Genomic DNA, 27,019 nt, shown 5'->3' on the forward strand with positions numbered 1-27,019 from the left:
AGTCGCTGGGATATTTTACCAGACTTACAACTTTTATCTTTAAATTACTCATGCATGACCTATTTCAAACTATGATTAATGAATCTATCATATCAAATGAATACACGTTATTATCAAAATTAAAGAAATACAAAATGAAAAAGAATAATATGTTTTTAAATCATTCCTTAAACACGTAAGACCATCAAGTTAAGTATTGTAGCGATAAATTAACAAAACTTTACGTTATTTATTTCTAAAAATAGAAATGTGGGCAATAACGATTTTTCACACCTATCATAGATTGAATTTAAAAAAAAAATATTCTCAAATCGGCATGAAAAACTATTAGAGGAATTTAATTTTAAAAATTAATCATAGTGTGCACTTTTTGTCAGGGAAAATAATGGTAATTATGTTATGCCTTGGAGCATATTTAATTGAAACATAGTATCGCATGGGTTGATTCTTCGAAAGAATGACTTATCGTTTTGAAAGAAAATAACTCCATAGGCATATAAATCTCATTAATCACATACCCGCATATCTGCGTATACATATCTCGATAGATACGTTAAGCTCGTTCAATAATATACGATAGATTTTTTTTCGTGATAGGTCTCGTCACGCTTTAACTGCGTCTATAGAGTTTTGGGTTTTAATTATTATAAATTCTTTAAACTAGTGTCGGTCATACAAACATTTAAATATAATGATTGCACTTCAAAATGTGGTTAAGTTTGACTTGCGACATCCAAACCTGGCGTTATAACGGTGTGCACATGAGTTAAAACCTAAACTGTTTACACGTTTTTATACCTCATATTTTAAAAATGCATACAATCAAGCTGGAATTGAATTCATGATCTAAATATATCAATCAACATAATTTCTGAATATTCATGACAATAACCTTCACCGTTAAAAAAGGAAATGTTTATAAATAATAAAATGAAAGTTTGTATTTTTCTACAGTCACATTTGCAAATAAACTAATACGACTCTTTATAAATCAGAGCTGGATTACTCTTTTCAAACTAGGATGACATTTTGCAAACAATAGTTGATATGTATCAATGTCTATTACGGAAATAATTAACCAAATTTCCGGTTTTTGCGAAATGAATATGTCTCGGTTTAAACTATCAAGTAATTCGGACACTAAGTCATGACTAACAAATAAAATGTTTTGACAATATTTAAAACAAACAAAAATCAAAATGATAAAAATTTAGATGGTGAAATTGTGTTTGGAGCATAACGAACCTAAAAAAATAATGTCACAAGTTATAAACAAATATGCTAATGGTCAATAATGTAATATTTTGTTTACTGCATTTCGATATTAAAACGGACGACGCCATTTGTAGTGTTGCTATGGATGTTTTACAATGCAGAATTAAAACTAGTTGTTACTTTATTTTATTAACTTCTTTCACTGTGTTAAGAATGATAAATAGTTTTAAGTTATCATTAAATGTAAGATATTTAAATGTGGATTTACTTACAAAAATGATTATCCCCTCGGCATTATAATAATACAAAAACTTATATATATTTGATATTTGTACGTAGATTCAGTGTAAACAAAGTGATTTCAATAACCGGAAGTATCTATCTGTTCTCGATGTGACGTATTTTTGCCGAGAGCTTACGGAACTTACCGACCGAGAAATTTATCCAGGTGATTTAAATCGACGAAAACACACCTGTGTTAATAACTTTGTTATTATTGTAAATTTTCTCCTCGGACTTTTTGCAATCGTTTTAAAAATGAAGGATCATGAGGGAAATGAGAAATAAAAATTTTGGAAATTTTGAATGATGTGGCTCTTTAAAAATAGCAATCCATTAACTCAAATATCCATTGACGTCAGTGAACTCTGAATTTTAAAAATTTCTATAAATATATCACCTTATTAAGCTAAAAAATCAACGAGGTATGATAATAGCGTATTCCATTTAAATTTAAACCTGTAGTAACTATAATTACTGAAACATGAATTATTTACCAGATTCGTACGAGTACTACACAGGCAAAATTTGCTCACATGAATTTCACATCAATCTCACGTAAAATTCACATGAAAAATTTCACGTAAGATTCACCTCAATCGAGCTTATACATGAAACTCATGTGAAAATTTTCATGTGAATTTCACGTGAATTGAGATTCACATGAATCTGATGTGAAATTTTTTACATGAATTTCACGTGAAATTTACAACAAAAAAAATTGAAATTTTTCATGATTTTAATTACATTTAAAAATTTAGATGTTATTTGAATTACTCTATTTTAAAAATTCATGTCATTTTCACATGAAAAATTTTACGTGATTTTCATGTGAAAATCACATGAGTTTCACACAAGAATCACACGAAACTCACAAAAATTGTTTTCACGTGAGTTTCACGTATAAGCTCGTTTGAGGTGAAATTGATGTGAATTTCACGTGAGATTCACATGAATTTAAATTCACGTGAAATTGATGTGAGTGAAATTTGCCTGTGTATTACAAATATGTTAATATAAATATCAGAAAAAGTTATGAACAGACATATATTTTAAAACTCTTCCCTCAATAGACGGAAGTAGTTTTTTTTATTCTTTCATTGTTAGCTGTTTGATTTGGATGAGCATGCCATTATATCATGTTAAAGTACTGGAGGTATTTTGTGTAATGTTATATGTGCACTTACAACAATTGATAATTTGTCCAACTATAGGTAAGATTACTACTGATAAAACAAGTAAATATAGTCTAACAGTGGGGAGCAGAGGTCAGTAATTGTTTCAACTACGACAATGGATTATATCATTTTTTTTCACAATAGTGTTTATTGAAATCGATATTACGGTAGATTAGCATTCTTCCGCTATCTTGGGTTTTTTTTTGCATTCATCATTGTATTGTTTATAAAATGTAGAAGTGATTTGATTGCTAATTAGACAACTCTCCATAAGAGACCAAAACGACACAGAAATTAACCAACTATAGGTCACCGTACGGCGTTCAACAATGAGCAAAGCCGATAACGCAAAGTCATCTATAAAAGAGGAACGAAAGATACAACAGGGACAGTCAAACTCACAAAAGGCCCGAACATGAAAATGTAAAAAGATTCAAACGTGAAAACAAACTGAATAAATTATGTACAAATAAATGAACGAAAATCAAAAAAACAAATTTCTGTCGTTAAAATCTAAAACATGTAAGAGAATTTTTGTTATGTTGGAATCAATTTAACAAAATAAAAACGATGAGTGCAACATGTTGCACATGATCAGCTCCTACTTTCGACAAACCTGCGCTCACATCCATTTTTTGTGCGTTTCGTCTTGCTTAGTGTTTGATTCTATGTTGTGCTTTGTGTACTATTGTTTGTCTGTTTTTCTCTTAGTTTTCTTCTTTTTCTAGCCATGACTTTTTATTTTATGTTCGATTTATAAGTTTGAATTTCCCTCTGGTATCTTTCGTCGCTCTTTCAAAGGAAGATAACATTTATAGTAAAACAGTTATGAAAAATGTTAATGAATATTGTATTATTCATACTTGTAGCAAGGAAACAAGTACATGTATTGCGATCTAATTTCTTATTTTATTTCCTTAAAGTATATATATAAATCTGTATTCTAATATTTTATTTGAAAGTTTTATCACAAAGATTTCTTTACATTCAGAAAATCGAATTTTGACTTGAGAAATTAATGCAAACTTATAAAAAAAAGAGAATGTGGTATGATTGCCAATGAGACAACTATCCAAAAGAGACCAATATGACACAGAAATTAACTACTATATGTCACCATACGGCCTTCAACACTGAGCAAAATCCATACCACAGAGTCAACTATAAAAGGTCCGAAATGACAATGTAAAACAATTCAAACGAGAAAACTAACGACCTAATTTATGTAGAAAACTAAATATGTAACGCATAAACAAACGACAACAACTGAACTACAGGCTCCTGACTTCGGACAGGCACATACATAGAGAATGTGGCGGGGTTAAATATGTTAGCGGGATCCCAACCCTCCCCCGAACCTGGAACAGTGTTGTAACAGTTCACCATAAAAATCAATTGAAAGGCTTTACTCATCAGATAGACAACAATACAAGTGGACGTAACTGGGCACTTTTACATCCCAAAAAACAACAATACACTAGGTACAGATCTGAGAGTACTCGCAGTTAACTGACAGCTTGAAAGCATAATTTGTAGCTTGAAAAAATGCTCTGTTACAATGTATCAAAGCTTTTTATTATATTTTCGAAGAAAAAACAAAGCGACAAGCTCTACATAGAGCAAAGTATATGAATATAAATATACATAACATATAGTGAGTGTAGCATTCTACTATTCTAATTAAATATAACGATCACGTGTTTCAAAAGTTTATACGAATACGTAGCCTTGATTTTATTTATTGATGCTATGTTTCATATATATATATGTATATAAGTGGTGAATATAAACAAAAATCTTGCTAAATTTTGATTAATGACGTCATGAAGTCACACATAACTACCATAGAGGTTGCGACGCAGGAGACAAAATGACAAGATTATTAGGATATTTCTAGAATTGTATGTTAAATGCAGATTCTAAGAAAAAAGAAAGCTAATGTAACAAAATATGAAGTTGAAATTGGTTTATATGATAAATAACATGTTAAAAATCTTGCAAATTTTACAACTTGAATATACAAAACCAAACGTTGACCGTCTTAATACATTATTTACATAAAGTAATATATAGATGCAGGACTTTCACTCAGTTAATACGTCATATATGGACCTGTAAGATTATATTGACACTTGGACTACGTCCTCAGTCAATATAACATATATAACTACTGACGTCGTCTAACGTCCACAATTATTTAATATTTTTGAGGACGGGTTTGTGCAATATCAATCCACATATTGTTTAATGTTTACACAGTATATTATAGGTTGAATTTCTGTAAATATCCACAATTAAATTTCCGTATGAATTCCCTGTGATAATTAAACTGTGACACTTTTACTATGAAGTTTACTATGAAGTTTCGTGAAAAATTATAACCTAAAATGGGAACCAGTATGTCAGCAAATCAAATTATCTATGAATATTAAATATCTCCCCAATAAGTTGCGTGCTTGAGACACAGCTGTATTTACAAAGTGCAACCTTAATTGAATATTAGATAACTTTCATTTACCTACACAAATTGGTAGAAATGTTTACAATAGAAGGTTTTAAGTTAGTAAGATTTTGTACGTAATGAAGTAATTTATTATATTATTTGCCTCACTTGATTCATTCAAGAATACATTCATGCCTTTAATATATGCAATGACATTTTGCTCTGCACAGTGGATGGCAAAAAAAGTGATAAAAAGTCTTCCCAAATAAACAAAAAACAGCCACCAATGGTGAATGGTATGATATTCCTTTACTGATACATTAGGTTTAATGTTTTGTTGTTGCTATTTTTACATTTTGAACTACATGTATCAGTCAATCTGTCATTACGATGCTTTTTTGTAAAGGAGACTCAATCTGAAAGGTAAAGAAAGTCGCCATATTTGGCGATGCTCATAACACAATAATGCAGTAATGCAGTTAAGAAAACATAAAACGTAACCAACAAGAGTATGGTATGAATACCAATGAGACAACTCTTTATCAGATACCAAAATGACGTTGATAGTCTAATGTCAAGGATGTAAATAGCTAAATTGGTATTTCAATATAATATAAGACTCGAACATTTAACTCATTCAAATGACGTTTGATTTCGTGCTATAAATAGAGGAATGGGTGTTGTTTTAAAATATTACTAGACATAAACATTGAAGAACACCTGTAAAAAAGTAACCTTTATTTATAGTTAGGTAGACAAAAAATGTTATATAAATGTCGTACGTCATTTAAATAATGCTTGAAAGCCTTATATGAATGTCATTGGTTGTAAGATTCACGCAGGTGGACTTATACCTTAACCGTCTTGTTATGCCATTTGGAGTAAAATTTGCCGAGAGACGATTTTTATTCATGATAAAATATCATGCTATCTAAAATGTTACTTTTTAGCTTGCTAAAAATATGAACAATTGAAAACAACACGTTTAATAATTTCTTGCGTCCGAAGCGCTTTTTCTAGATTTACCTTCATCAGGAACGCTCAAAGCCAAACATTTGAAATCCGAAGATGTATAAGTGCCGAAACCGTTGAAGAGCTATATGTCAAAAATACCTAAAATAAATAGCCAAATTCATCTAAAGCCAACTTTGCCTGAGGGAGATGAAACCTTAGTTTCTTAATAATTTCAAAATTTATAAACGGACAATTTAAGTAAAGTTTGTTAAATCATGTAATTACCGAAATACTGACTAGTTAGCTGATGATACCCTCGGGAACTAATAGTCCACCAGCAGAGGTATCGACCAAGTGATGTAAAAAATTGAAAACAACACGTTTAATAATTTCTTGCGTCCTAAGCGCTTTTCCAGATTTACCTTCATAAGGAACGCTAAAAGCCAAACATTTGAAAGCTACTCACCCATATAGTCAATAAAATGCGTGTGAGGTTTTTTTAGTAGTAGCCAAAAAGTAAATTATTTCTAGGGAGTACTTACTTCGCCAATGAATCATTTGAAACAAAGATTAAATATTACATATAGACGCCTAATAAGGCTAAATGATTACAGAAATATCATATAAAAAAGAAGATGTGGTATGATTGCCATTGAGACAACTGTCTACAAGAGAACAAAATGACACAGACATTAACAACTATAGGTCACCGTACGGCCGTCAACAAAGGAGCAAAGCCCAAACCGCATAGTCAGCTATAAAAGGCCCCGATAAGACAATGTAAAACAATTCAAACGAGAAAACTAACGGCCTTATTTATATAGAAAAATGAACGAAAAACAAATATATAACATATAAACAAACGACAACCACTGAATTACAGGCTCCTGACTTGGAACATGCACATTTATTAATAATGTGGCGGGGTTGAACATGTTAGCGGGATCCCAACCCTCCCCTAACCTGGGACAGTGGTATAACAGTACTACATAAGAACGAACTATAAAAATCAGTTGAAAAAGGCTTAATTCATCAAATGGACAAAAATACAAGTGGATTTCATGCATGCTTTCCACTATTTAGTCAAACATCATTTTTTATTTAAAATAATTTGGCGGATTTTTGATGACGGATAGCATTTGACGCCTCTCGCTGAACAGTTTTATAATTTTAACTATTCTATTACTGTGTGCTGGTTCATATTCTGGATGCCATTCTTTCCTCCTTGCAATTGGAAATACGGATAACAAAATCGAGTCACGAATAATGGAAAATTAAACTCTTGTAAATGTATTTACACGTGTCAATCTTCAAAGTCGCTGATCTAAAAATACTACAATCGCTAACATCTTCAATAATGATTACCCTTTATCTATCATTTTCATGCCGAAAAAATTACTAACATGTCCGTCTTTCAACCAACACAACGGTAAGGTCCACGTTTAATGGTCGCATATTTGCCTTATATCATTTAAACTATTATAAACTGAAAAATTGACAGTATTATATATTAACTCACAATTAACAAACTGGGATGCGTATGCAGTACGTAAGGGACTTTGGACGATAATAATCTAAAACCACGCAAAAAACTTTAACGTTTAAAAGGCCCTATTAATTCAAACAGGCGCGTAGCAACCCGTACGCAAAAACGCAGTTGCGTACACATCGAAAATCTCACAAAAATAAAAATATGGTAAATCTAGTAAGAATTTAACTAAAGTAATGAAGTTAATAAAAAAAAACAAAAAAAAACCCCAAATATGTTAATGATCACTTTGTAGCTATATTCCGTTCCGAAAACTAGTCTTCCCTTTTCATTTACGAAATCAGAATCGTGATTCTGTTGCTGGTACACACAATTTAAAATGGCTGAGTCCTCCGGGTGTCAAAACGCAATTGTCACGTCTTCTATGCCTCCTTACCCTGACATCTTTTCTGAAGATTCCAAATAACTGATGAAATAAAATATGACATTCTTAAGAGACCATTGACATCAATTCATTCTTATGAAACTGAAACTGAACATGTATCTTCCTTTCGTCGATCATTTGATAGCAGAGTTGAATACAAGACTTCTGACAGCAGAGTCACGTTATGTCGCACAAAAGTTAATCCCAAAAAACATTGACCAACTTACTTTAGCTGTTGGGGACATAATCTTTAATGAAATGCAGATGATGCCCATGTTACAAAAGACGAATTTCAAGATCGAAATTCGGAGATGGTTAACAAAATGGACTGGATATTTTGATAACATTCCAAACAAGCTGCAGGAAACATTAAATGTTATAAACCAAGGATACCCGGGAATCTTTCAGATACTTAATGTATTTGCATGTATGCCGGTCTCGACGGCAACGCGGGCAGAACGGTTCTTTAGTACCATGAGAAGAGTGAAGACCTAGTTGAGATATACAATGAAAACGAATCGTTTATCTGGACTCGGTCTTTTGAACATATACTAAGAAAAAAAAATTAAAACAGACACGGTTTTGGACATCATCAGTAGAAAAAAGAAAGGAAATGGACATTGATTTTTCAGAATTAACTTTGAGAGAAAAAAAAAAGCTGAAAAACACTGCTTGTTCACTCATAAAATAAAACATAAAGATATGTGTCTGATTCGAATTTTTAATTATATATTATCTCAATAAGAAAAATACCATTTAAGTTGCACAGTGTTGGCTTAGAAATTAGTTTATTTTCTAATGTAAAGTGGGTTCAGCATGATTAGGTAACAACTAAAATATACCTAATCAAGCCATTTTAACCCACTACACATAAGACAAGAAAAAACAAATTGTTAAGCCCAACAGTACGGGTTTCTTTGTTTTCTCTGATTATTTATTTCCAAAGTTGACTTGTTTCTCCTGAAAGTAAGATTTCTGTGAGGTCCTCGGAAATTGCGAGAATGCAGGATTTTGCACTATTTACCCCCAGAGCTTAGGGGGGCCTTAAGCAGCCCCCAGACCCCCGGCCGTATGACTACCTTCTCCGGCATTGCGTACACATTAAAATTGCCTAGCTACGCCCCTGTGACAAACGTGTCATTTACCAACACCTTCAGATTAAATACTTAGCAGTTCAGCCTTTAGAAGTATGTAAAAAGCAGCCTGTGGAATCTAACTCGAAGTCGATCACGGAAAATATTCCTGCTTCTTTGGGTAGCTCATTGCAAAATAAAATTATTTGTATTTGTATTGGATTAAACAAAATATAGACAGTCTATCCTCTAGTTCATACTAATAATAGCATTGGAATTGGTTATAAAGCAAGTAACGATTATGTAAACATTTTGGACATAGTTTCTAAATGTGTGCGTTAAAACAGTTCTCATGGGCGAAAAATAAATCGCAATCCAAGAAAATTTCGAACCAACAACACAAGTATCAAAGATCTAATTTCTATTGAAAAAAAACAATGGCAGATATTATCTGTTATTCAAGCTCTGTTTTATACCTGTAAAATAAATTAGAGGATTGTAACACAATTCCTTATTCAGTCTTAATTATGAAATCCTTCAAATTTTGACGAACAAATTCCTGTATATTTGTTTATATTGAACTCTATTTTATATGTTATGTTTACTAGTCTACAGAGAATACGTGTTTACAGCAAAGGGGGTAAAGAAGTAAATATTAGTGAAAATACACTTACGTCATGAAAGTGTAGCAATATTAATACATTTAAAATCGTTCGTAAACGAGAGTTGGAATTCTTCCTCAATAAGGGACCTAAATATAAACCCTTGTCAATTACGAATTGGCATGTCGTAACATCTTCCACAATTAACTCTGTATCAAAGTCTTACAGTTCTAAATGGATAAAACGAGCAAATGCTGATAAGAAATCATTCGATTCTTTTTTGATCGATTCAATAATAAACACAGTTGATATACGTAAATTTTACATTGAGGTTCTGCAAACCGAAATCATGAATTCACCAACATTCCATCTGACTCCCTTTTTTTTCGGAAAATTACATCATTCTGTAACAAACAAACTTTTAAATACCTTTTTACAATCAGAACCAAATGCAATGAAAGTTTCAACTATGTACTGGCTACCGAAGCTGAACAAAAATCCTTACAAATATAGATTTATTTCGTCTTCAAGTCATTGTTCCATAGAGATTTACGGAAGTCTCGGATCCGACTGTTAACACTGACTCTGACTGGTAAAATGAAGGGGGTCATCTCAAAATAGAAAATAATTAGTTTTTCAAGAAAAATTTGCAAGTAACAATTTAACAAGATTTTACACAAAGATTAAATTATTAAAACAAGGTTTGTCTTCTGTTAACAAATCATGCACAAGCCTCCACAATCAGTCTGGGTTTTTGTCTTAGGTGCCTCCACAAAGTACCCATCACTTTATAATTTTTAAGGTCACCCATGGCATGTTCAACAAGAACTCTATATTCTGCAATAACTCTGTTAAATTTTCTACTCTTGTGTTTCTGGTGATCTGGTTTTGTAGTAATTTGTTGTCGCGTTAAAGGCGTAAATACGGGATGCCGATTAGGATAGATTATATCTCCCAACTGCACACATTCTTCTGGGAAATTTAGCGGTGCATTGGCTCCAATTTGTCTCATCATCCTATACTGCTGTGCCTCATTTTGGTTGCCTAAATATCCACTTTCAACATAGCAAATGCTTCCCTCGTTGTCAACTATCACTTGAGTATGTATGGCGTGATAGTTACGATGACCTGAATAATATAGTTCTTGCGGCTCAATTTGTGGCCTGTATATATATCTACAGAAGTGCCGCCGATTGCACCTACGGCAGCAGAGAGTTTAGGCCAAATGCCTCGTTTTCCTCTCCATTCGTTCAAAGCCGGCCACTGCACGAACGACTCCAAGGTTCTTTGAAATATTGGCATGCACGCATTAATTTCTGCTTGAACTGTGGCAACACGAACATTACAAATCAACGCGAGAGCATGGTATGATGGATACGTCCGAAACCACATAATGTACAACATGACCCGATTCTTCTGTGATAATGTGTGGGGTCTACCAGTATATTGTGAAACTGAGTACTTGACAAGCTGCAGAACATAAACACAGTTGATATACGTAAATTTTACATTGAGGTTCTGCAAACCGAAATCATGAATTCACCAACATTCCATCTGACTCCCTTTTTTTTCGGAAAATTACATCATTCTGTAACAAACAAACTTTTAAATACCATTTAGGTATTTTTCACTTGTGCACACGACCTTTTCAACACCAGAATTTAAACTTTAAAAGATTTAAACTTGAGCGCATGACTTTTAAACTAGAGAGCACTACATTTTAAAACTGATTCGCACGAATTAATAAAAAAATATGCCCACGGCTTACAAAAACTGTTGCGCACGAATTGTTCACTCGTGCACATAACCCTTCAAACTCTAGAGCATAAGATTCAAACTTGAGCTCATGACTTTTAAACTCGTGTGCATGACATTTAAACTAGTGCGCACTATATTTTTAAACTCGTGTGCACGACTTTAAAAACTGGTGCGCTTGACTTAAAACTGGTGCTCATGGCTTTGCACAAATGTTGCGCGACTTTTCAACTGGTGCACACGAGTGTAAAGTTTCGAACCAGTTTGAGAGTCGTGCAAACCGTTTTGAAAGTAGGCATACCAGAGCTTCATGTCACAAAACTTGGATCAGTGCTATCAGCACACACACAACTGAAATATTAGTATTTTCGTGGCACTGAAAGGGCTTCGTACTAAAGGAAAAATCATTGGCACGAAATTGAACGGCATTTGTCATAATATGTACTTTTAATGAAATGATAAATAAATAAAGTAAAAAGATACAAAGTAATTATTTTTATTTCAGAACCAACTATTCTTATGAGGAAGAAAAAAAGTGTTTTTTGTCGGACCAAGAAGTCTTTTGTTAAAAGACTATTGTGATTCAGAGCGGACCATGCTACGTGCTCTTACAAAAAGGGGGAGATGTGATAAAAAATTTACCAAACATTTCCGTTATTCTAATAATATTTATCCACATCTGACGCCTAGAACAAAACTTAGTAGTTTTTTGGTCGGGTTGTTTGGTCGGGTTGTTGATTCTTTGACATATATTCCATTTCTATTTTAAATACCATTAGGTTTCAGGGGTTTCACCGGTTGCAAGATAAATAGAACATTTGTGCTCAGAAAATTGAGTAAATACATAACTTCCACTCCATTCTTCTAATTCATCACCCCTAATTCTACGACGAAGATACATTAAAGGGTCCGGGGGAGGTCCAATAATTGAATGAATGATCTGAAGTAGTTGTACAAACTCGGAATAAGGAGGGTTAAGATTTAAAACTGGATAAATCTCGAGAAACATTTGTTATCTAGCAGGATCCATTGTTATCTACAACATATTTATAGAAATTAACCTTCGAATATGTAAGCATACATGCAAATTTGTCGATTTAAACAAAATTATGGAAAGCCCTCTTATCCCCCAGGCGGATCCAAAATTTCAAAAAATGGGCCGGCTACATTTGTTTGTTCTTGAAAAGGGCCAGACCATTTTTTTAATTTTTCGATAACTATAAAATTGAGAATGGAAATGGGGAATGTGTCAAAAAGACAACAACCCGACCAAATAAAAAACAACAACAGAGGGTCATCAACAGGTCTTCAATGTAGCGAGAAATTCCCGCACCCAGAGGCGTCCTTCAGCTGGCCCCTAAACAAATATATACTAGTCCAGTGATAATGAACGCCATACTAATTTCCAAATTGTACACAAGAAACTAAAATTAAAATAATACAAGACTCCTTCTTAATCCGCCTCTGCCATGTCTGCCATTTTTTCCGTAAATTTATATTTGAAAAATAAATATATTGTATATGCGAGCTTCTTTTTTTTATGGTTTTCAGAGATCGGGAATAACAATCGAGTGCACCGTTTTTTCGTTCAAAGAAAGTTAACTTTAGTTCCACGTGTTGCCGGCATAAATTGTCAACATGGAAGACCGTGTTTCTGGTAAGATGCTTTTTGTTTTTGAAATTGTAATAAAGAAAACCCATTATATATATTTGTCACATTTATTTTATCTAAACATTGTTTGAAAATATAGACATTCCTGTAAAGCTTTTTAAAGAAAAGATTGAGATGACAGAATGGATTTTATAACAAAAATAAGTTTGCCATAAAATTCTATTCTTGCTTTGTGGATATCTTTGCACTGTCGTATAGTTTCATCAAGTATATCTGCATATAAGGTCACGAAAGTACGGAGCCCCATAAATGCAATGTAAATATAAATATGTTCGTTTGCCGAGGTTCAATCTGATGCGCACGATCTTGAAACCCGTGCGTGTGTCTTTTTCACTTGTGCACACGACCTTTTCAACACCAGAATTTAAACTTTAAAAGATTTAAACTTGAGCGCATGACTTTTAAACTAGAGAGCACTACATTTTAAAACTGATTCGCACGAATTAATAAAAAATATGCCCACGGCTTACAAAAACTGTTGCGCACGAATTGTTCACTCGTGCACATAACCCTTCAAACTCTAGAGCATAAGATTCAAACTTGAGCTCATGACTTTTAAACTCGTGTGCATGACATTTAAACTAGTGCGCACTATATTTTTAAACTCGTGTGCACGACTTTAAAAACTGGTGCGCTTGACTTAAAACTGGTGCTCATGGCTTTGCACAAATGTTGCGCGACTTTTCAACTGGTGCACACGAGTGTAAAGTTTCGAACCAGTTTGAGAGTCGTGCAAACCGTTTTGAAAGTAGGCATACCAGAGCTTCATGTCACAAAACTTGGATCAGTGCTATCAGCACACACACAACTGAAATATTAGTATTTTCGTGGCACTGAAAGGGCTTCGTACTAAAGGAAAAATCATTGGCACGAAATTGAACGGCATTTGTCATAATATGTACTTTTAATGAAATGATAAATAAATAAAGTAAAAAGATACAAAGTAATTATTTTTATTTCAGAACCAACTATTCTTATGAGGAAGAAAAAAAGTGTTTTTTGTCGGACCAAGAAGTCTTTTGTTAAAAGACTATTGTGATTCAGAGCGGACCATGCTACGTGCTCTTACAAAAAGGGGGAGATGTGATAAAAAATTTACCAAACATTTCCGTTATTCTAATAATATTTATCCACATCTGACGCCTAGAACAAAACTTAGTAGTTTTTTGGTCGGGTTGTTTGGTCGGGTTGTTGATTCTTTGACATATATTCCATTTCTATTCTAAATTTGAGGGTTCTTTTACTCATGATGTGAAAAAGCTGTCATGCTTATATATTTAAAATGTACATATTACCATGCGTCGTATATCTTTAATCGTCTAGCTTTATTAGTTCCAATTCATAACTTCCAAATAGAAATTAAAGTATATGCCTTTTTCTACCATTAAGGTTGATATGATGGACAACTTGACAAAATAGCTGTGAAGTGAACATTTCGTTAACAGTAGATCGTTAACCATTTAAATAAATGTATATCTCATTGATGTTTAATTCTAAGAAACAAAGCGGTTATCAGGAATAATAATAATTTAATTGTTTTACCACCGTCTAAATTAAAGATTGATGTCCGTTGCATTTCCGATTTTTATTTAATGTGTTGTGAAATGTTGCTTATTCTGTCGTTGTAGTTTGTTCACATGATGTTGTCAGTTCTAAATCGACTAATGCATTTCTATAATCAGGTTGTTTTTGCCTCCTTACGATTGATATACCTTTATTTTCCTTTATCGAACTACTCACTGGCTATTTTCTTATATCCGAGGTTTTCCTATTTCATGTTTTGAAAGTTTGACTGTCTTAACTCGAATAGAAGATAATACACGGGTTCAAGTCTCGCTTACTTCTGCTGCAGTCTCATACTGTTTAATTTTTATGCAATTCATTAGTGAGATTCTTGTGGTTAAGAAGCTTAAGCCAAGCAAAGAAGGATGTACGAGTTTTTGACATGATGAATTTGAGAAAATTAAGGTCACAATGATTTGTTGATGACCAAATCTTATATATAGATAATTATAAAAACAAAGACTAAAGGTAGTGTAAACCCAGGCCGCGGCGCCATAAAACGTTTTTTTTTTCTGAGTAAAAAAATATTCTCAGAATAAATTATTTTACTCAGCTAAGAATGAGAACTTTTTTATCCGCCATAAAAATATTCTTAACGTTGAGAATAATCTCAGCTGAGAATTTTTTGTCTTTGCTGAGATTTTTTTCCTCAGTGATGTAAGCGATAAAATAGATGTTTGGAAACTAAAAAGTATACCAAACTTCGCTAAAACTCAGTTTTATCTCTTTAACAATAATTTAAAAGATAAAAATAATCTATGATAGATAAAATGACAAGTAGCATTTTGTAAGCATCGGTAAATGGAAAGTTTGTGCAAGCATCTGTTAATGGACAAAAAGTCACAGGATACTGTATAAAGTCACAAATAAATTACTTTTCATATATTGGTCAGGAAGAGAAAATGTAAGAACGACTCGTGTGAGAAGGCATGGCATATTATATTGTCCATTTCATTTATTAACAACACCTTGTAAAAATATTCTTTTCTAAAATAAAAACTGTTTAGTAGAAAAAACAAAACAATCCGTCACACTGATATATGAGGGTCTTGATAAGGGAAAAAGGGGAGTGGAGAGGATGTTCTATTTTTCTGTATTCTGTAATTCTATTGGCTATTTTTCTCTATTCAGTAAGAAATGTTTTCTGTAAAATTCTTGTGTTCTGATCGTTCATATGGAAATTTCCTTCTGTATCATGATTTTGACATGATAGATGTTTGTCTGTATCAACGACATATATATATATGAAGACACTACCCAGTAACCCCCCCCCCCTTTTTTCACTTTACCGCACAAATGATACATTAATCAGTTTTGACTACTATCTGTTTAAAACCAAACAGGGGGTAAATTATTTAACTTACTTCGTAATAATTTGGATATCTGAGATAATAAACACTTAGATATGGTGACATTAGGTATATTTGAGTAATATACATGTATTTGGTAAATGAACATCAAGTTTAGCACCTCATTATTCAGTCTTTTTCTTTATCTGTTTTTTACAAATTTCTTTCTTTCTTTTTTTGGAAGGTGGGGGGATATTTTCTATTCTGAAAATCACCTTGTATATCTTTCAAATTTCAAATAAAGATCTGATATTAAAGCGGGATATATATATAGTGCACAATACTACAAGTGTAGGAGTATCTACAATGAGAAGTTGTTTAATTGTTCGTTTTTTTGTGGTCTCTTTTAGAATTCGGTAAAATTAATATGCTACAACCAAGGAGGTTATATGAGATATAACCTTCTTGCTACAACCAACTAACAAAGATGGGGTTATCAACTTAAATTTTAAATTCTCATATGCTATCACAGAATTATAAGACATCTTTTGATTTCTAAAGCTTAAATTATGTTGTATGCTACTCAGTAATTTTGTCCATGTTCAAAGAAAATGTTACGTCCATATTTGGAATATTTGTACTATATTGCATTTTATATAATACTTATGCTCATTTGACAAAAAAATCATACTTATTCATTTACTTCTATAAATAGCAGATTCTGCTCAAAGGGTTTTATTGGTTCTAAAAGATATTAGATGCTCTCGAGATCATGATTATATTAAAGGGCCACTAGCTGTCAAATTCATGTTCACCAATTTGATTCAAATTCTCATATTTTATTGATAACAATGTTAAACATTTTTCCAAACTATCAAAAGTATAAAATAAACAATTTACAGGTCATGGTCTCAATAAGATTTAGCTTCGTTTCGTGTGAATTTTAGCAATGACGCCATCTAATTAAATTTCGAAGTAACCTTCTATGACCATATAAGCGATGTAAACATAAACATAGATATAAATAGATTAAGCAACTCGTGCACCTGGATTTTTATAGGTCTACTAAATTTTGTATTATAGATTAAAAATTTATGTTTATCGTCGTTTTTTTTCAAAAATAAGAAAAAAATCTGAGGATCAAATCAGTCAATTAAATTATTTACCTTTGTTTCACTTTCATTGTTGGCATTCTTCTCCTAAAAATACCGTACACGGACTATGCATGCGTTATTCTATCTCTTTCTACGGGGTTAAATTGGAGTTCACATGAATACAGGTCAAATGAGATCGAGTTATTCACTTGCAAGTGAATAATTCATTATCAATTTTTATTAGCTTAATTTGACAAAATTGAACCATTTTAGGTACTAAAAGTGAATTTTTATTTCACTATTTCACTTTCATAAATGATTGAACAAAAAAAATCATACTTTAGATTTTTCATATATCTCATAGCTAGTGCCACTTTAAATAACTTTCGTAGTCATTAGATTGAATTGTTTTAAAAAAAAAAAACACTTTCATTTCTGTTTATAACATGTTTTGTGTCTACAGAAAATGAAGACAAATTTGATGTTGAGTATTTTATCCTAAAGAAAATGTAGGAAAAAGAAGACGTTAACCAAACAAAAAGTGTTGAACTGAGTAAAGATGTGTATGATTTTTCGGATACAATTTCATTTTAAGTAAACTTTTAAGATTTGAAATGTCAAAATTTCGACTTTGAAAAAAATTTAATGACCAAATTTATCTTTACTATGTCCCTGATACGCTTTGGAATCCGTAAAAATCCTATTGACATTTAGTTCTTTATCAAAATACCATCAAAAGCAACATGGAAAATTATTTTTTTTATACTTAAGTAAGATTTTGGCTATACTCAAATATTTAAGAATATTCTTAACTTGAGTAAAAAAATATCTAAGCATTTTTTTATGGCGGTGTACTTTGCTGAGAATTAAAAAAATGAGAAAATTCTCAGGCTGAGTTAAAAAAAACTTTACTCAAATAGTTTTATGGCGCCGGGGCCTGAGATTTTTTTTATGGCGGTGTATTTTGCTGAGAATAAGAAAATTGAGAAAATTCTCAGGCTGAGTAAAAAAACTTTACTCAAATAGATTTATGGCGCCGTGGCCAGATCACGTAAAAATTCGAGTAAAAGACATCCCATGCTCGGCTGACGATGGTCAGATAACCTATTTCTTAGAGAATGCAGGATGTAAAATATACAGATACTTTACGGAGCGCATACGAGTTGATGGCTTAATAACAAACTGCCTATCAGGAGACCAAATATTCTATTGTGAACTCATGGAACATTCTTTTCCTAGACAAGTAACAATAGGAAACTACAGAGCAACAACCTTGCATAGAGGTCAACCAACTTAAAACAGAGACGACATAGTTTGCAAAAAATGCTTCGAAAAAGGCCACTTCATCAGCAATTGTCCAAATGATTGGACATGTAATATATGTAAAAAAATTGGACACAAACAATCAGAATGTGAGAGCCCTTTTCAGACAACAACAATGAACATAATTAAAATGAATCATCAAACACTGATGATGACAATACCGATTCAGAGACTGATGACAATAATAAGACTAACAAAAATCAACATTAACAACCGTAGGAATCCTACGTATTCCAGAAACATCTAGACCGATGCGTCGACAGGATTAACGTCTCCTACTATGCCATTCTAATCAACATACAGTCGAAATGCCTCAATCGTAAATATCACAAAAGCAGTACAATTATGTTCCAGACGACAAATCATTTAACTTTTAAACACAAGACTGCAAAGATAAATGTCGTAACATATTGATGAAGTATTTTAAGATCGTTACTATACAGCTTATTTACCAAATTTTACCGGATTTGTTATCACATAAGCAACACGACGGGTGCCACATGTGGAGCAGGATCTGCTTACCCTTCCGGAGCACCTGAGATCACCCCTAGTTTTTTGGTGGGGTTCGTGTTGTTTATTCTTTAGTTTTCTATGTTGTGTCATGTGTGCTGTTGGTCTTTTTCATTTTTAGCCATGGTGTTGTCAGTTTGTTTTAGATTAATGAGTTTGACTGTCCCTTTGGTATCTTTCGTCCCTCTTTTATGATTTGTAATTTTTCAATTATCCGTTATCTTTAAAATGTAATGTATCAGTACATGGGACGCATATAAGCCACTCTATGCAAAAAGGATCAAGCAGTTCTTTGACTTATTTTACAAGACACAAAGAGAACATAAGCATAAAAAACTTAAGAACTTTAACTTAACATGGACTATAAGGAATAAAAACTTGACTAACTGGAGAAAATGTTATAAAAAGATCCAAAAAGTGGGGTGTAAGCACAAAAATGATTGCATAATTTAAAGCTTAATCGTATCCATGAGGAGTGTTTTGTCGACCAGTAGTCTGCTACTGATAATAATGTACCCTTTTTTTAAATTTTGCTCATTTTAGTTTATTTTGCCTTTTTGAACTGACTGTAAATAATGTAACAGAGTGTGCTTTAGTGATTTCAAGTGAAAAGTTGAAAACTGGAAATTTAGAAAAAAGAAACACGTTTGTCATAACCTCTTTTTAAAAGTATAAATATAGAGGAAACTATCAAGATATAATGCACACATTTTAGTTTCGATAGTATCTTGAATCTTCAGTTACATATATGAGACAATGTATCTGAAAGTTATATGTATCCTCGGTGTATTTCTTTTTTCATTACCTTAAACATCAAATAATCACATTCTAGTACAAATGGAGATCTGGTTACTAGTTATTAACGTGTATTTATTTGAGATTAGGATATACTAATGCAAAGCATTGAAAAATCTCAATTTTTTATTTGCAAACATCGAAAACAAACTGAAGTGTATCAATATTATAAAAACACAGTTCGATTATATCATCTAGACATTTGATTAGGTACTTTCTGATTGAATTTTTAACTGAGTTCAGTATTTTTTTATTTTACTTTGTTGTTGAGTCTTCAGAAGATGGTAGGAGCCTCACTCCATATTTTTCAAAAATTGAAATTTATTTCTAAAGACCATTATTTGTACTAGCAGTTAAAAAGAGTATAGTTATACATTAAAAACATGTAGGTTGTAGGCAAGAAGTATTCCTCATATCTCTCAACCAAAGATACAAATTGAAATTCACCAACAATTCACAGTTGATTTAAAAAAACGCAACACGAATTTCACCTATTTAACCTGGAAACAAATCTCTTGTTTTGGAAAATCAAAACTTTTTACTTAATTTATCTTAATTGTTACACTCTTTTCCATCTTAATAGCACGTTATAGAAAGAACACACTCTATGTTCAAAGATATGTCTGTGTGAACCTGATATTAAAAATTCCAATGAAAGTGAAAAATGGGAAGCGTAAGTGACAGATAATTGATTGAAATGGTCTTTGATATATGCATTTCATGGCAGAGTATTCAATTGGGTGAGTAGTCAGTTGGATACGCTCGAATCAGGTACATCAGAAATTGCATTTCAAACTTTGAATAAGTCTGTACGGTTGCTTAAAATTGCCTACATCTTTATTGAACGTTTGTGTATGGTTGTCTTATTGGCATTCGTACAACATTTCCTTATTTTAATGTTTTTATAATTACAACATACTAATTGCTTACAATTGAAAATGGAAATCCTGCATTGTCCAACCTTTGAATATTTGACAAATGGATCACCCAACTCTCGTTGAAACCTAGGGATTTGTTAAGTTCATCAAATGCCGTCTCAAAAAGAGAAGCAAAAAATACTAAGTTGACACTTAAACTCATTAATCGAAACTAAGTCACAACACGAACAACGCAATACACAAACCTCTGCATCGAAAAGTAAAGAATGAGCTAACACGAACCCCACAAAAACATTGGGGTGATTTCAGATATTTTTGAAAGGTAAACAAATCCTGCTAATGTGTATTAAATCTTTTTCTTTTAGTAAATAATAATAATATAATAATAAAAAAAATCTTTATTTAAAGAAGGTAAACACAGTTAGTTACAATTACTAATCTTCCATGCGGCCCTCATATACATGTATACAATACACATGATACAAGTAAAAAATAATAATAATAATAAGAAAAAAAGCAAACATACAACATATAAACACAATTGTATAGACATAATAGTTCAATGTACATGTACCATGATTAAAAGATATAAAACAGTTACAGATTGCATGTAGTAAATAGATATAATATACCAATCATTAAAATCATACATTCTAAGAGTAATAGTTGCAATCATTTCAGACTGAATATTGGGACTGTCTCAAGTATTGTTTTATAATTTGTTTAATAGAATAAGTATTTTGCACTTTACGCATTACATATGGTAGTCAGTTCCATAAAACTGATCCAGAATAAGCAAAAGATTTTTTAAACGGTTCAGTTTTTGACTTTAAAACTATCAAGTTACCTTGAGTAACACCCCCTAAGGCATAAGGATTATTTTAACAGATATAAGTTGAAACTTTTGAAATAGGTACTGTGATGCTTCTTTCCGCATACATTTAAATAGCAATAAATATTTGTGGTATTTGATACTTTTTTCTACTTTCATCCATCCAAGTTCTTTAAATAAGGGGGCTGATGGGGATAATGGGTCTGCATCAAGAATTAATCTAGCTGCTCTTTTTTGAAGTTTTTATATTCTTACTATCCCTTCATTTTTACATTCCCCCTACACAATACAGCAGTAATCGATGAGAGGCAGAATATACCGTTTATAATATGCTTTCCTGGCATTAATATCTAAAGATTTCTTAAATTTAAATTTAAAGAAAGAAGGTATATTCTTGATGAAATACTAGCACAAATTTGATCAATTTGATTTTTCCAGCTAAGTGTGCTGTCAATTTTAACACCTAATAATTTCTCACATGATGAATTTTGTTGTGTTTCTGAATTTATTACTAAATTTGGTTGAAAAGATTGGGTTTATAACTTCTGACTTGTTCCAGTAACCAAACATTTAGTTTTTTTTGGTATTGATGAACATATTGTTCATTTTGCACCATTCTTCAACCTTGCATAAATCTTCTTGAACATCATCATTTAAATTTTCTATACTTTCCCCGGATTTATGAAGAGTAGTATCATCAGCATACAAGTCTGTTTTACAATTTTGAATGCAAAGGGGAAGGTAATTTATAAATAAGACAAATAATAAAGAACCTAGTATAGATCCTTGGGGGACACCACATTTCACATCTTTTTTTAGAATTACTCTATTATTTGTTTAGTTTTATTTCTCCAAAATCTATATTCACTCCACAATCCAAGTGCATTATATTTATCCCTCATGTTCCTAGAATATATAATTTCACTATTATACCAATCAGGTTGCTTATCCTTTTTAACTCTCTTTTCAACATCAGAGAGGAGAATGAAGATCATCCTATTTTTTTTGTCATGTACATATATTTAAAAAACTTTTGAAATTCTGAGGTCAAATGTTTAAATATATATTGGTAAAAAAGAAGAAAATACGCAGCTGGAATATTCATATTTTGTGTCTGGCACATTAATATTTGATTTACAAATAAATCTAGATCTTTATTATTACAATTTATATAACGAAAAGAAGGATGAAATATAAAAGAAATAAAAAAAGAAAACGCGGAAAATAATCTATGTACAATAAACATTTGACAGATATATTAAAGATTTAGATTTTTTACAAATATTCAAACTTGCATAAATATATAGTCGATACATATACAAGATATAGTGTCTTAAAGAGGGTCAAAAGATACCAGAGAGATAGTCAAACTCATAGATCAAAAATGAACTGACAACGCCATGGCTAAAATTGAAAAAGAAAAACAGACAAATAATAGACCACAACATAGAAAACCAAAGACTAAGCAACACGAACCCTACTTAAAAATTGGCGTGATCTTAGGTGCCCCGGAGGGTTAAGCAGATCCTGCTCCACATGTTGCAACCGTCGTGAAATATACTTGAATAAGAGGCGAAAGATATCAAGATGACATCAAAAAATCATATGCTAAGAAAAACTCCATTGCAAAACACGACGAAAACGGGACGGTTAGAAGCTCGAGTTCCACATTGGTTTTTTTTTATATTATACTAATAGCAAATCATTTCACAAAGTTTTGAAGTACACATCTATTATTTTCCCGATAATATTGGATATTCAATCATCATTTCCGGGTTCGAGTAAAGAATCTGTTAAAAGACAAAACGACATCTAAACATATAATATTAGTTCATATAAATGTTTGTTGGCTTTGTAAAATTTGTTCTTACTGTTTTTAATTTTATATGTTTTAATAGTAATAATCATGTTTTAGACGAACTACGACTGCAACTGGTGCTGTCGTTTTCACCTTTTGATTTGAGCGTCACCGCTGATTCAATTGTCAAATGATTGTAGTCGAAAAGAAAAACATATTCAGTACACAACTTGAACCCGGTATACGCATATATTCTTGGTATAATACAACATATAAATACGAATGAATCTAAAAATTAACATTTTACCAAAAGATATTAATTTTATGCAAGAAAGTATGAACCCCTTGCTTTTTTTTGCGCGTCACTAGATGTGCTTTTGGAATTCAGTTTGTACAAGATAATGTACGTGTTGTTTAAATTGATGATACTTTGGTTTAAATTATGCTTACGAACTGAGTAAAACTGTTTTGTAGGTGTAAATTAAGGATTTTAAATGAGGAGGATTTCGAAAATATCTGTCTTATGATTTTGAATACAAAAAATCTCACGAAGTTAGGAATATTACGCAAATTAGAAAACCTGCATTTGCCTAACCAACCATTTGGCCATCGATAAAACATTAAGCCAGCAACTTTGTCGAATGAAATACCTGTCCTTGCAACGATCAGACACTAATAGTTATCAAAGGCTTATAATGTAATACTCCGGACGCGCGTTTCGTCTACATAAGGGACGCTCAGTTAAAAAAAGTAATAAAGTCAAGCAAGTATAAAGTTGAAGAGCATTGAGAACCATAAATTCCAAAATGTTGTACCGAATACGGCTTTGGTTATCTATGCCTGGGATAAGAAAATCCTTAGTATTTCGAATATTTCATACCTTTGTTAACAGTAAATTAATCGGAGACGAGAAGAACCTAAACAGATATATGTTTCAGTCTAAATCTATCAGAACCTCTTAATACGAGGTTCACATAGGACCTTTTTTGTACTAAGAACCAACTTTGTAGCTCTTGTAATATTGATGAGTAGAAACGGATACTAGTATATGCTTCTCTTCAAAATGTGATGTTTTGAGGTATTAAGTAAACTACGTTTTGCCAGACTTATGAATCAATCAGTACACATTCATTGAGTTTAATAGAAATTCATGATACACTTTCAGAGATAGTATGACATGTGTATTGCCGACATTAAAGTATCAACACTTTGTTCATGTTGTAGAATTTTAAGTTTCACAACTATTAAACATATTCTGTTGCCTTCAATTTATAGAACAAAAATCGATATAAGTACCGATGAAGACAATACTCAACCAAGTTACAAATGAATTTTAATTCATAACGTTTCCACACACGTTAACCTAAAGAATCATTCATTCAACTTTGCTGGGACAGTCCATTCATAGGCAGGGTAAACATAATGAATGCGCTTAACTTAAATAAGCCATTTATTAATTTTCAACTATTTATTGTTCATCAATGCGTACATGTTCAATGCAGCAATATTTTAATTTATGGGTCTCAAGTACTCTTAACGCTATTTTCATTTCTCACGTATTTAAACTTCCATATACAATTTGTCTTCTCATTCGTCTTTGTTACTTGTTTTCAAGTTATATAAATCATTCCGACCTTTATAATCAATTGTTACATTATCTTAATCATTAGCAAAACCAGTCATAATTGTATTTCTAAATGGATAAGTTCCATAATGTCGTGTATATTTAATTGCTATCGGACATTCATACTGTATTAGGAAGCAATACCTATAAACAGGATCTTATGAGGACCAGAAATGTATTTCCATTCTCAATTTTATTGATTTCCCGTTGTTGATATCCGTCCAAAATGTGTTTTCCTTTTTCGCCGTGACGCCAAAATTTCAGATTGTAGCCAAAAGAAAACCAGTGCTAGACAGATAAGAAGAAATTGTTGCTTAGTTTTTAGTTTTCTTTGTTGTGTCTTGTTTACTATTATTTGTCTGTTTGCCTTTTTATTTTTTGGCCATGGCATTGTCAGTTGTCAATCTATGAGTACGACTGTCCCTCTGGTATCTTTAACCCCTTGTTTTTAATTGCGGAGGATTAAATTATCCACCGGAGTCTTAATGAAGTGGATCTTATCGTTTAAACGTTCTTTCATGGCCGTCAACTATAAGTAAACCCGGAATTATAAATTCGGTGGTTTGAAATTGAAAAAAAAACATCTAATTTCTGTGTTTTACCTCATAGTTCTTTTGATAAAGTTATCGTGCGATAACCAACCATCTCGTGGTCGACAGGAATGCCAATTTCTTGTTTGTTACTCGAATATTTTCGCTTTCTGTTCCACTGCTATAGTATTATTGCTTGAGCGGTTCAAACTAGGACAGTGCGATCAAGTTATACACATACCATGCCAACGTAAGATTCAGTGTAAACTCTGATCAAGTAAATCAGAGAGTAAGAAGCGTACAGACTTATAAAATAAAACTTATTTTTCTACATGTACAATAAATTTATCTTGGCGTTCCTCGATCAACATCAACTGAGAATAGAAATCATGTGAAAGATCAGAGGAGTCCTGTTCTCTCATCATGTCATAATTTTCGTTAAATTCCCCTAACAGCAAATTGTCTGCACAATATTTCTGATTTTGATTTAGAGCATGTACAAACAGAAGTGCTATTTGACCCCCTTCTTGCTTTGAACGTAAACTACGTGATGATTAGTACTGTGATTATTGTAATAAAATGTAGTCTTGGTCGTTGTTCAATGGTTGTCGTTTTTAGGTATGGTTCATTTTCGTTTTTCGTTTTTTATATAGATAAGATAGTGGCATTTTATATTTAGAATTATTTTATCATAGTCATTTGTGGGCCTGTAAAGCTTGCTGTTCGGTGTGATCCAAGACTCCGTGTTGAACTTCAATATATAATTGACAACTGTTTATACATTGTGACTTTGATGGATAGTGTTATCATTGACATTCATACCACATCTTCTTCTTTATATTGACTCTAAAGTTTGAGAAGATTGTCATCAGTCAGTAAACAATTCAATCAGGACTAAGTCAGAGTAGGATCGTTAAAAGTTGAATTTCAAGGTTTTTTTTCTAAGAATAATGAGGGTTTGTTGTGAACGTTTACTGTAGTTTTCCTTGTTTGAATACTTTGCTCATTGATGAAGGCCGTACGTTGACCTATAGTTGTATATTTCTGTGTTCTGTGGTCTTAGTTGTTTGATTTGCAATTATACACCATCTTTTTATAGATTGCTGTGTTTAAATAAAATATCAAAGCTACCATTTAAGTTTTCGTTAGCCTTAAATAATTACACCATTATACGCTTTAAATCAACGATCTGTATTATGTTCATAAAAATGTTTTAATTGTGCTTGTTAAACAAAAGATAACTTGATATTCAATCAATGTACATGTGTTAATTTCATTGTTCATTAGAATACTGTTTGTATTTCGTCATAACTTTTCTTGGAAGAATGAGCGTTTGTTGTTTCGTCTTTTACAGTTACTGTAGTGATCCGTGTTTGTTCAATATTGTTAAAATGATGAACTCTATTCTTCGATTTCAAGCATGGGTATACATTCAACACATGTTTTCTAAAGACCTTGTTTCGACTCAAATAAACAAATGGTGTAAAAATTCCTGCTACTTTAGTTATCATGGAAGGTATTGCCATTGCAATAGGGTCGATTTCAGCTTCCTTATTCAATACTTTCAACAGAAGTAGCACTGTAAATGGTGTGTAACATATCAAGAAGAATCCTATAAAAGAAAACAGTAGATTTGGTTACACACAAATTCTTCTTATTTGTTTTTGAATAATCTAAAAACTAGAAAAATATTTTTATG

General features: G+C 32.0%; 1 protein-coding gene across 1 annotated transcript in view; it reads right to left on the reverse strand.

Annotated features, from left to right (window-relative positions):
* Positions 1 to 10,378: 10,378 nt before the first annotated feature.
* Positions 10,379 to 27,019, reverse strand: part of LOC139504319 (melanopsin-A-like) — a 93,084-nt gene continuing 76,443 nt past the window's right edge. Inside the window, exon 3 of the mRNA XM_071294387.1 lies at positions 10,379 to 10,785. Coding sequence (XP_071150488.1) covers positions 10,379 to 10,785 — 407 coding nt within the window. The remainder of the gene's footprint in view (positions 10,786 to 27,019) is intronic.

The sequence above is a fragment of the Mytilus edulis genome, chromosome 14, assembly GCF_963676685.1.
Source record: "Mytilus edulis chromosome 14, xbMytEdul2.2, whole genome shotgun sequence".
Classification (NCBI taxonomy): Eukaryota; Metazoa; Mollusca; class Bivalvia; order Mytilida; family Mytilidae; genus Mytilus; species Mytilus edulis.